This window comes from Bos grunniens, chromosome 25, assembly GCF_055505025.1.
Source record: "Bos grunniens cultivar Pamir isolate PY7600 chromosome 25, Bosgru_T2T1.0, whole genome shotgun sequence".
In the NCBI taxonomy this organism is placed as follows: Eukaryota; Metazoa; Chordata; class Mammalia; order Artiodactyla; family Bovidae; genus Bos; species Bos grunniens.
This window is the reverse complement of record NC_141189.1, coordinates 26,255,180-26,267,581: the sequence shown is the minus strand read 5'-3', so window position 1 is coordinate 26,267,581 and position 12,402 is coordinate 26,255,180. Positions and strand designations below refer to the sequence as shown.

The window sequence follows — 12,402 nt, the reverse complement described above, 5'->3', positions numbered from 1 at the left end:
AATGGGGATAATACCTACAGATTATGTGATGTTTTTATAAGACTTATGAAAGATAACAAGTTCTTAAAGCTAAGTAGCTTACAAGGTACACTCAAAGTCAATAGGTCCATAATACTAAATATATTCAAGGTTTCCAGTCTAACAGATAAATATAAATCATTAATGAACATATGAATACAATCAAAACAAGTTTTTATACTCAGTATACAATAAACTGATTTTAACTTCTTCATTGAAAAAATTAAGCAATCTACTGCTACCAAGAAAAGAAATCCATTTCTACTTAGGAATCATACAAACAAACAAAAAAACAGACCAAATCTCCCAATTTGTTAGAAACAAAATCTCATTAGTATATACACAGAGTATATACACAAATAAACACAGAGACTTTTCTCCCCAGAATTTGAGTTTTCAGAAATATAATGAAAAATTCACTAGAGTAGAACTACTGTCTCAGAAATGTCTAAAAACTCCCTGGTTTCCAGGTTCTTTAAATATAAACCGATCAAACTACTTCTAACCAGAATGCAAGTTATAGATATTCTGAACCCAAAGACAAAAAATGGTTCAGCATTTATATGAAATGTTTCTTTTTGTAAGATCTAGACAGCTTAGTTCTCAAAAAGTCAATATCAGACAGTTAGCATCAACAGGATCATCCCAGTCCAATAAATAGAAAACTGTTAAGGATGGAAATAAGCACTTAAAATGAGGCAATCAAAGGCAGCTAAAAAGAAAATGCAGATTGATCTCAAAGAGGCAGGCATAAATGTTAAGCTAGTTGTAAGGGCTGAAAAAACTATCATCTGCCAGAATTAGTATCTCAATTTAGTGATAAAAGAAAATGTATTTGTTAAGACTAAGTAACCTAGCTAGGACCCAAAAATACCTCCACAGCCCCTTTAATACTCTAAAAATATTATGGAGAGAGAGGGAAAAAAAAAAAAAAGAAATGCATAAATTCCCCAAAATGATTAAACTGAAGTTAAAGCCTGATGTACATGCCACATGAGAGGTAAGTTTCTAAAGCTCATACCTCAAAAATCGCATACTGTATAATATGGAGCCTTTGTGATGTTTTTGCATCAAGTCAATCTGTAAGACAGTAGTTACAATATTAGTGAGGACACTGGGTTAAAACATTTGTTTTCCAAACATGAAGCAAAGATCATTCATGGGTTAGGTGCTTTTAGTTGCACTGCGGCCTTCTAGGGTTCATATGCTGAAGCAAAAACTGAGATGGAATGCCACTCTCTGCCTTAGAGGACAGAGGCTTGAGGTGGCAGCGAAAAAATTTTTAGAACCAAAGAGAATTTAAATGTTAACTATAACATACAAATCACATGCAAATACAGTTACCACTCATTTTAGTTACCTATTATCAATATACAGAAAATGTAATAAATCAGAGATTATTCATTTTCACTGACCCCAGCCCTGAGATCTCACATCAACAAACTACCGAGTGTTAGGGATAGTGTCACCCCTAAATGTGGTTTTATAGTCCAGTTCTTGTAAGCATTATGAAAAGCAACTAAGGTGGGGGGGAATCAGCCTGGAAAGGTGAAGTCAAGGAATTCTCTATCAGAAAATGTCTCCATAAAGCACCCCAAAATGACTTGATGCAAACACCACACCTAGCGGTGCCCCCAGGAAGAGCATGATTCTGCTTCAGGTAGTTTTTAACCAGGCTTATTAAGGGATTTCACTCGAATGGTGAGATCTAATTTGTAGTGAGGATCAAGTAGGAAATGAGATCTGCACTAAAGCCAATGAGGTGGGAATGCATTAATTCTCTGAAGCAGTGGCACTCAAAGACAGAGAGCATCACTATCACAAAGAAGTTGCAGAATATGCTGTTTTTCATACTAACAGTTCACACCACTAAAAATTTACCTTTTGAAAATAAATTCAAGGTTATCCCTGTGATGTCTCTTACTCACCTGGATTCAGACATACTTTTAAGAGAAAATATGAAACTATGCATAACTCTGAGACTTGAGTACATCACACTTTCACATGAGAGACAATGCTCTGAAATATGAATCTGTGGCTAAAAAATTAAGTTGACAGGCTCAGGGACTTCATTATATGAAATGCCACAGGAGAAAATAGTTAAGTTCAAATTTAATAAAACAGAATTGAACCACCATGCCAAAATTAAAAATTATAAATGAGTTTACCTCAGTTTTACTATAATGAAATATTAACAGTTAATATTTCTTGATGAAACTTCCTTAGGTACTTAATAAGAATTAAGTATTAAATACCAAATTTTAATTACCTATTTATGGGTTCTTTAGTAATCAACTTTTAATATCAATCAAACCTTAGTTTTTGCAGTCTCAAAATACAAAAATATATTTACTGTCGTAAAAGTGTAAAGAATTTCACCTTGCCCAAAGAGAGGCCTGAGCTTACCCCTCAACTGCTGGAAGAAGTCTAAACACTTGGAATATAATGCCTAATAAGAGTGTCCCTGTCCACCTGGAAACTGGGTCACACCAGAAAGTAAAACTATGGGATTTATGGTAAGGCCTTTGAATCACATGGATCAACTCAACCTTTAGTAGGGCTGAAAACCTAAGTTCATGCATGTGAGCAACTGATCATGGACCCCATGAGAACTCTGGACACCAAGGTTGGGCTGGGCTTCCATGTTTGGTAACATTCCATACGTATTATCACAAATCAATACCAGGAAACAGGGAGAAGCTGTGAGTTTGGAAGTAACTGAGACTCTGCCCTATGTACCTTTACCCTTGTTGATTTTAATCTGTATCCTTTAGCCACAATAAACTGCAACCATGAGTACAACAGCTTTCAATGAGACTTTAAGCCCTTCTAGTGAACCATCCAACCCAAGAGTGGTCTAGAGGACCCCCAAACTTGCAACTGCTATCAGAAGTAAGGGTGGTCTTATGGACATGTTCCTTCTAACTCTGCACCTATACTTAAAATCACTGAATATACTCTAATGCAAAATTTAAAAGGTTGTAAATTTTGTTTTTATGTAATATCTTTAGCAAAACATAGTTTTCAACTTCAATATAGTTTATATCCCTTCCAAGGAATCTCAAACACCATCTATGTGACAGACCTCTAAACCATATTAACCAAAAACGACAAAGTAAGTAACTACGTAGGTACTCCATCAGAGTTCAGCCTTTGCTTCATGTGCATTTACACTCTGTCTTCAGTGTAAACGTTGCTGAATACGCCATTCCTATGTAGCCTTCTGCCTGCAACTGAGTCTTCAATGCAGCCCATGACTCCCTGGCTGGGGTTCTGCTTTTCCAAAACAGCTGTCAAACTTTCTGCACCTTTCTCTTTCCCCCAGTACTATCACTGATAAAGATTCCATGAGTGATCTAAAGCAGCACAGCTAATTAGCTAATTAAAGGCAGAGTAAGAATGCAAACTCAGTCCAAGTTCTTCAACACTCCACCACTGCCTGCCAACCTCCTTCCAACAATCCACAAGTTTACCTGGGTCTCACACAGAGCCCTTCTTCCCATCACACTCACACAATGGAACAAGTAAACCTCCTATCTACAGAACCGTCTGGATCCATACATTCCCCTATCTTCTGAGGTATGCCTTGCATCTCCAACTTTCCTACTGCTCATCACATCATCAACAAACACAATCAGGTCTTTCCTCTTCAAAAAAAAAAAAAAAAACCCTCAGCTCTCTTTCTCCTTCTAAAGCTAATTGTATAGATAGACTTTTCACAGCCAAACCTCTGGGAAAAAATTATCATCCTTGCCTTCACTTACTTTTCAACTTGCTGAAACCAGAATCACACCCTGAATGCTCCAAAGGGCTCCACAGAAATGGTTCCTGCCAAAGTAGCAACTGCCACTGGTGGTTACTTGTCCTTCAAATCCCCTAAGTTTTTCAGTTCATCTTGCTCAATACCCCCGAAGACTTGCGTTGCTTTTGACAACTTTCTATTCACATTTTCTCTGTACCACTATAAAAGTTTTTAGTAACTTTAATTCCTGTGACTTACTCTACTTTTCCCAATCCAAGTACCTTCTTTTGAACTTCCTTCTTTAATCAGTTTAGATTTCATGGTCTTTCATTTCAGTAACTCTTCCTTTAACTTCCCTTAATATTTCCCTTACACCAACCTGGCAAAGGAGAAGGCAATGGCACCCCAACCCCAGTACTCTTGCCTGGAAAATCCCATGGACGGAGGAGCCTGGAAGGCTGCAGTCCATGGGGTCGCTAGGAGTCGGACACGACTGAGCGACTTCACTTTCACTTTTCACTTTCATGCATTGGAGAAGGGAATGGCAACCCACTCCAGTGTTCTTGCCTGGAGAATCCCAGGGACCGGGGGGCGGGGCGGGGCGGGGGGCAGTGCCTAGTGGGCTGCCGTCCGTGGGGTCACACAGAGTCGGACATGACTGAAGTGACTTAGCAGCAACCTGGCAAAATCCTAATCCTGCATAAATCCAATTATCAATTACCCATCATCCATCAGGAAGTACCACATTCCCAGGTTCTTTCAAAGTTCATCTTCCACACGCACTATCTGTTCCCCATTCTCTTCAGATTCCAAACACTCTCCCAAATTCCCTACTCCCTTCGCTCCTTCCTTCTCTAACATTCTCTTTACTTGACCAAGAGGAAAAATAAAGATACGATAACACACACACACCCAACTCTAGAACTTTATGGGATCCCATCTATTTCTACCTTCTCGTAACTTTTCAAATAATCTTTCTCCTGTGGACTCAACCTTTTCCACCAAACTGAATCTTCTTAAACATGTAAAATTTTCCAATATCTCCCACTTAAAAATATAAAAACAAATTAAACACACACACACACACACACACACAAACTCCATCAATCCCACATCCCTCCAACCAACCAACCTACCTTTGCTCTTTGCAGTCAAACAGAACTCTCTCTCTCCCCATATTGTGTCTTTACCTCTATCAGCTCCTCTGTCTGCACCAATCCAACTTCTGTTCTATCACTTTTGGCAAAACCAACTAAGACCTCCAGGTTGCTAAAAGCAAGATATATTTCAGGTTGCTCTTTACTCATCCTCTCAAAGCAGGCTTTCACAAGGCTGCTGAGCAGGGCTGATCGGGCTATGGCCTGCACAAAGGTGCCTTACAGAGAATGAAGTGGGCTGAATGAAAACTTCTTTTTAAAATCCTTACAATAACCTGGGCTCAGATCCTGATAATTCAAAGTAACTAGATTCTTTCCTTCCTTTGGCTTATAGAATGGTATACTCTGTAGTTCTTCCTATCTCTCCACTTCTGCTTTTTCAGGCACCTCTGAAGGCTTACTCAGCCTCTTCTACCAAACCACTAAGCCTTGGAGTTTCTCAAAGCTTGACCACAGGCCTTCTATTCATCTCTTCTGCAAACTATGCTGATGGCAATACTTATCACCTGCATGACATCGATTCCCAAATCTAGGCCTCCATCAAAGACGTGCACTCTGAGATCCAGATCTATATACCCAAGTGTTTAACAAAACAAAACAAAAAAGCACTTTTAATGTTCTAATGCCGCAAACACAATAACTGGCTCGTTTCTTCCCAGAACTCCCACTTTAATAAATGTGGGCATTTTCCAATAAATGGCACTATTTGGTCAGACAGACATATTACGTTGGTACAAAAGAAACTGCAGTCTCACATTGTTGAAATTGGCCATTTGATATTGGAACACATTCTTAAATGTGATTATGTTATACATCATTTTAAAGCACATTTCTCGCTTTATGATTTTTTGCTAATTACTTATTATTAGCTGTTTCAGCTCAGTTCAGTTGTTCAGTCGTTTCTGAGTCTTTGCTACCCCATGGACTGCAGCACACCAGGCTTCCCAATCCATCAACAACTCCCGGAGCTTGCTCAAACTCATGTCCATCTAGTCCGTGATGCCATCCAATCATCTCATCCTCTGTCGTCCCCTTCTCCTCCTGCCTTCAATCCTTCCCAGCATCAGGGTCTTTTCCAATGAGTCAGTACTTCACATCAGGTGGCCAAAGTTTATACTTTCATCAGGTGGCCAAAGTAGACACAAACTAGCTGTTTATATTTATTTTAGACTAGGGAAATTATGTTAGACAAAAAGCAAATCCAAGTGACTTTCTTATTCGAGTTCAAAATGTGCCACAGAGCAGCGGAGGCATCCCAACATCAACAACACATCTGGCTCAGGAACTGCTAACGAACATACAGTGCAGCAGTGGTTCAAAAAGTTTTGCAAAGGAGACCAGAGCCTTGAAGATGAGGAGTGCCACCAGAAGGTGACAAAGACCCACTGAGAAGATCATCAAAACTGATCCTCTTAGAACTACACAAGAAGTTGCCAAAGAACTCAACATCAACCATTCTACGGTCATTTAGCATTGGAAGCAAATTGGAAAGGTGAAAAAGCTCAATAAGTGGGTGTCGCATGAGCTGACCAAAAATTTTAAAAAACTGTCATTTTGAAGTGTCATCTTTTATTCTACGCAACAATGAACCATTTCTCAATTGGACTGGGACGTGTGATGCAAAGTGAATTTTATATGACAACCAGCAATGACCAGCTTAGTGGCTGAACCTAGAGACAGCTCCAAAGCACTTTCCAAAGTCAAACATGCACCAAAAAATGTCATGGTCACTGCTTGGTGGTCTGCTGCCAGGATGATCCACTACAGTTTTCTGAATCCCAGCGAAACGATTATATCTGAGAGTATGCTCAGCAAATTGATGAGATGCACCAAATACTGCGATGCCTGCAGCCAGCATCGGTGAAGAGAAAGGATCCACTTCTTCTCCACAACAACATCTGACCGCATGTTGCACAACCAATGCTTCAAAAGTTGAATGAATTAAGCTACGAAGTTTTGCCTCATCCGCCATCTTCACCTAACCTCTCACCAACCAACTACCACTTTCTTCAAGCATCTCAACAACTTTTTGCAGGGAAAATGTTTCCACAACCAGCAGGAAGCAGAAAATGCTTTCCAAGAGTTCATCAAATCCCAAATTTTTACACTACAGGAATAAACAAACTTATGTCTCATTGGCAAAAATGTGTTGATTGCAATGGTTCCTATTTTGGTAAGTAAAGATGTGTTTGAGCCTAGTTATAATGACTTAAAATTCACAGTCTGTAACTGTAATTACATTTACACCTACCTAATAGTATGTTTTCCACCACTAGTTCTCACCTCTATTCCATTTCTCTCCACACTACAACAAAAACAATTCTAATAAAACACAAATGTTTTGTCCTCCCACTGCCATTTTCATCTTATGGACCTTACTTCCCTTTTCAGCTAACTCTCCACACTCTTGTAATCCTTTTACATTCTGTGCCCCATTCATCCCATTCTTTCAGTGCCCCAGTCACCTTGCTAAAGCCTGTCTGCATGGAACAGCCTTCTCCTTGGCCCTCATTAATCTCTCAATGTCCTTTAAGCTTTAGCTTTCCTTTGCAAAGTTTCTGATTCCCCTGAGACTGACTAGGAATCCCTGTTACGTAAGTACTACCCGAAACCTAACAGTTCCTTAACTCTTACCCCACTGGAGAAGCTTATTTAATTGTGTTCTGCCAGGAGACTGTAAAGTCTAGAAGAGCAGGAGCCTGTCAGTGTTGCTTATCACTGTATTCCCATTGCCTAGAGAGCAAAAAATTATTTCCTATGACTGCCTCTTCTCACAATCAAGGTCTTTCTCTTTACTCTAGAGTGCAGTCCCCTAACTTAACCCAACACTAATTTTTCTTCCAGATTCAACCCAGAACCCATACTCCCTCTCCCATATGTTCTATTAAAAATCAACAATGTTTTCTTGGTTATTTTCTACAAGAGCACTAATTAAGAGTAATAACTCCAAAAGATGAACTAATTTACAATCTAGAAAGAAAAGAACGGTTAGTTATCAATTCCAATTAGGAATATAAAATATTCTGTGATTTGAGGAAAAAAAATCCTATGATTCAGTACCTTCTTTAAACTCTTACAGCACTCAGAGTACCACACTAGCTTGCACTTTAGTAGTTCTATACTAGCTTCAATTTGTTCACTAGTTTGAGATGTCAGCATTGAAGGCAGATGTACTGTATTATCTAACACCACATACCTTTCATAGGGAAAGGAGAACAGCATGATGCTGCAAGGAGAGTGGAGGGAAACTAGATGACGACCTTGGGTCAAAATCCATTATGATTATTTAAGTAAAAACTTTGTCTTGTAATACAAAAAAGAATCCAGTAATAGAAAGGGATGGATTCAGTAATACATTTAAATGAATTCTGAATTTTTAAAATCTACTTAAATGCATATTACAAGTCTCATTTTTGTGCAAAGCATACTATCAAGTGAAAAGACCACTCACAAAACCAGAGAAAATACTTGCAAATCATGTATCTCTTAAGAATCTAGTATATAAAGAACTCCTATAACTAAGCAAGAAAACAATCAAATTTAAAAATGGGCAAAAGACCTGAATAGATACATGTCTCCAAAGATATACATACGGCCAATTAGCACATGAAAAGTTGCTCAACTTCACTGGCAAATGCATGCTAAATCGCTTCAATTCTGTCCGACTGTCCGACTCTGCGACCCTACGGACGGCAGACCACCAGGTTTCTCTGTCCTTGAGATTTCCCAGGCAAGAACACTGGAGTGGGTTGCCATTTCCTTCTCCAGGGGATCTTCCTGATGCAGGGCTGAAACCAAGCCTCTTATGTCTCCTGCATTAGCAAGTGGGTTCTTTTAACACTAGCGCCACCTGGAGGATAATGCAAATCAAAACCACAGAGAGAAAGCACCCATCAGAAGAGTCAAAAAATTTGTTAATGGTAAATAACTCATGATGTGAGAGGTGGAAAATTTGGAGCCCTCATACATTACTTATGAGAATGTAAAATGCTAGAAACCACTTCAGAAACAGTTTGGCATTTCCTCAAAAAGTTAAACAGAAATACCACATGATTCAGCAAATCGACTCCAATTGACTCCCAAGTATATGCCCCAAAGAACTGAAAAATGTTCAAACAAAAACTTACACATCAATGTCCACCACAACACTATTTACAGTAGAAAAAGGCAGAAACTCAAATGCATATCAAACAATGAATGGATAAACAAAATGTGTAAATCTATACAATGGAAGATTACTCAGCCATACCTACTACAACATGGATGACCCTTGAAAATGTTACAGAAGTCAAAAAGGTCTGACATAAAAGGCTACATATTACATGATTCCATTTATATGACATATCCAGAATAGACAAATCCAAAAAGAAAGTAGATTTGTGCTTGCAAGGGGCTGGGAAGAGGGGAAAATTGGGAGTGATTGCTTAATTGGTACTGGGTTTCAATCTGGGATGACAAGAAGCTCTGGAACTAGATGTTGGTCACGGCTGCACACACTGTGAATGTATTTAATACCACTGAATTGTAAAATGGCAAATTTTATGTGTATTTTACCATAATTTTTTCAAAACTTATTTATAACATTCTTGAAAAGACAAAATTATAGGGGGGGGAAAAAACCAGTCGTTATCAAGGACTAGGAGAACTTGACTACAAAAGGGAACAAGGAAACTTGGGGGTGTGGGGTGGAGGGGATGATGGAACTATTGATAGCTTGACTGAGGTGGTCATTTTTTTTTTCTTCACAGTATTTTCTTTACATATTTCTTTACAGTAAAGATATAAAAATAAGTAAAAGACCATCAGGCTCCCCAGGTGGCACAGTGGTAAAGAATCTACCTGCCAGTGCAGGAGATGAAAGAGATATGGGTTTCATCCCTGGGTTAGGAAGATCCCCTGGAGGAGGAAATGGTAACCCACTCTAGTATCCTTGACTGGAAAATTCCATGGACAGAGGAGCCTGGTAGGCTCCAGTCCATGGGATCACACAAAGTCGGACGCAACTGAGCACACAAAAGGCCACTGATTTTTAATAATTTGATATTTCATGTTTTACATTGCCTACCAAATTTAGCAGTCATTTTCAATGCAAAAGCAAAAATGTAACACTGGATACTCTCCAGTGAAATCAAAGACTGTTAGTGTCTAAATTTACCAAACAGTAAAGAATTTACCAGATTCTTTACCACTGTGTCACCTGGAAAGCCCGATGGTCTTTTACTTATTTTTATACCTTTACTGTAAAGAAATACACTATTTCCTTTATGTTTGACTTACTGAGATATAATTTACATGCCCTAGAGTTCTTTTGAGTTTTGAGGAATGCAGATAGTACTTAGCACTAACTAAACTTCTCTTAGTGTCTAAATTTTAAGCTTGGGAAGGATTAACCTAGGCAGGGTACAGAAAGAAACCTACTCATATTGCCTACTCATTTTCAAAAAATTTTAAAGAGTCAAAGCACTCAGTTCAGTCGCTCAGTCGTGTCCAACTCTTTGTGACCCCATGGACTGCAGCGTGCCAGGCTTCCCTGTCCATCACCAACTCTCAGAGCTTGCTCAAATTTATCTCCATCAAGTCGGTGATGCCATCCAACCATCTCATCCTCTGACGTTCCCTTCTCCTCCTCCCTTCAATCTTTCCCAGCACCAGGGTCTTTTCCAATGAGTCAGTTCTCATCAGGTGGCCAAAGTACTGGAGTTTCAGCTTCACCATCAGTCCTTCCAATGAATACTCAGGACTGATTTCCTTTAGGATTGACTGGTTTGATCTCCTTGCAGTCCAAGAGACTCTCAAGAGTCTTCTCCAACACCACAGTTCAAAAGCATCAATTTTTGACACAAGCATCAAAGCACTATGGCGAGCAAAATCAGAAAAAGCACTGCTTGAGAGAGAGGCAGGCAATCCACTTCTGATACATTTTATGTATGTTAAGTATTATGTACTTCATCTGGCATAAATTCATATCTTACTAGGCATTAAGAATACTGATAGCTATAAAATCTGGTATGCTTTTAATCTTCTATACAAATATGAAATCAATTCTCAGTATTTAACAAAAAAATTTTGTTAATGCTAAATAATTGTTCACCTGAAGGCTCCCAAATCTAAAGCACATGAATTTGACTTACTCTCAAGTTTATTTTTAACACAAGTTGGTTTACAGCCTTAAATAAAACCCTGCCTCAGCTACCATTTTTGCATTGCTTATCTTCCTCTTTTGTCAGCAAGTCCTGGAAGTACTTTAGAAACATCCCATTCAGCCTGGGAAATTGCCAAGATTGAAAGGAAATCTCTTACTCTATGACCTCCCTAGTAGAATAGGACAAAAAGACTGAAAGTCTACAAAGAAACATGTCCCACCCCCTCATCCCCACCCAAACTCTTCAACTAAATGCCAAACATAGAGATCAGAGATCAGTCACTCAGTCGTGTCCGACTCTTTGCAACCCCATGAATCGCAGCACGCCAGGCCTCCCTGTCCATCACCAACTCCTGGAGTTCACTCAGACTCATGTCCATCGAGTCAGTGATGCCATCCAGCCATCTCATCCTCTACCCCTGAGGATAGAGAAGATTAAGGAGAAGGAAATGGCAGCCCACTCCAGCATTCTTGCCTGGAGAATTCCTATGGACAGAGGAGCCTGGCAGGCTACAGTCCATGGGGTCGCAAGAGTCGGACATGACTAAGCGACTACACCACCACCAAGAGATAAACACTAAAGGAATCCTAAAAGGAAAAGTCTTGAAACCAGATTGGGACTCTAATCCATGAAAAGGCAGAGTGTTTTATAAGAAATGTGTGAAACCATCTTAAAAAGTCCTGAGAACTGATGTTGGGGGAGGGGTGAGCAAAGTATAAACAAATCATCACTTTTTTTTTTTTTACAGGTCAAGAAAAATGATGTGGTTGTCAAAAATCACTCATAACACATTAAGAAAACATAGTTCAGTTCAGTCGCTCAGTTGTATCCAACTATTTGCAACCCCATGGACTGCAGCACACCAGGCTTCCCTGTCCATCACCAACTTCCAGAGTTTACTCAAACTCCTGTCCATTGAGTCAGTGATGCCATCCAACCACCTCATCCTCTGTTGTCCCCTTCTCCTCCTGCCTTTAATCTTTCCCAGCACCAGGGTCTTTTCCAATGAGTCAGTACTTCACATGAGGTGGCCAAAGTATTGGAGTTTCAGCTTCAACATCAGTCCCTCCAATGAATATTCAGGACTGATCTCCTTTAGGATGGACTAGGTGGATCTCCTGGCAGTCCAAGGGACTCTCAAGAGTCTTCTCCAACACCACAGTTCAAAAGCATCAATTCTTCGGCACTCAGCTTTCTTCACAGTCCAACTCTCACATCCATATATGACTACTGAAAAAACCATAGCCTTGACTAGACAGACTTTTGTTGGCAAAGTAATGTCTCTGCTTATAAGAAAACATAAATATTATGCAATTCGACAAAGGTATTTTTAAAGAAAACA

The 12,402-nt window shown here is 39.3% G+C and overlaps 1 protein-coding gene across 2 annotated transcripts in view; it reads right to left on the bottom strand.

Moving 5' to 3' along the window:
• The window catches only part of SMG1 (SMG1 nonsense mediated mRNA decay associated PI3K related kinase), a 98,992-nt gene that overhangs the window by 74,604 nt on the left and 11,986 nt on the right, over positions 1 to 12,402 (bottom strand). The window contains exon 2 of one of the 2 annotated variants that reach the window (XM_086375571.1): positions 1,040 to 1,098. The exons of the other annotated variant lie outside the window; for it this stretch is intronic. Within the exon in view, the coding sequence (XP_086231697.1) occupies positions 1,040 to 1,089 (50 nt within the window). The 5' untranslated portion in view covers positions 1,090 to 1,098. The remainder of the gene's footprint in view (positions 1 to 1,039; positions 1,099 to 12,402) is intronic. 2 annotated transcript variants of the gene reach the window in all.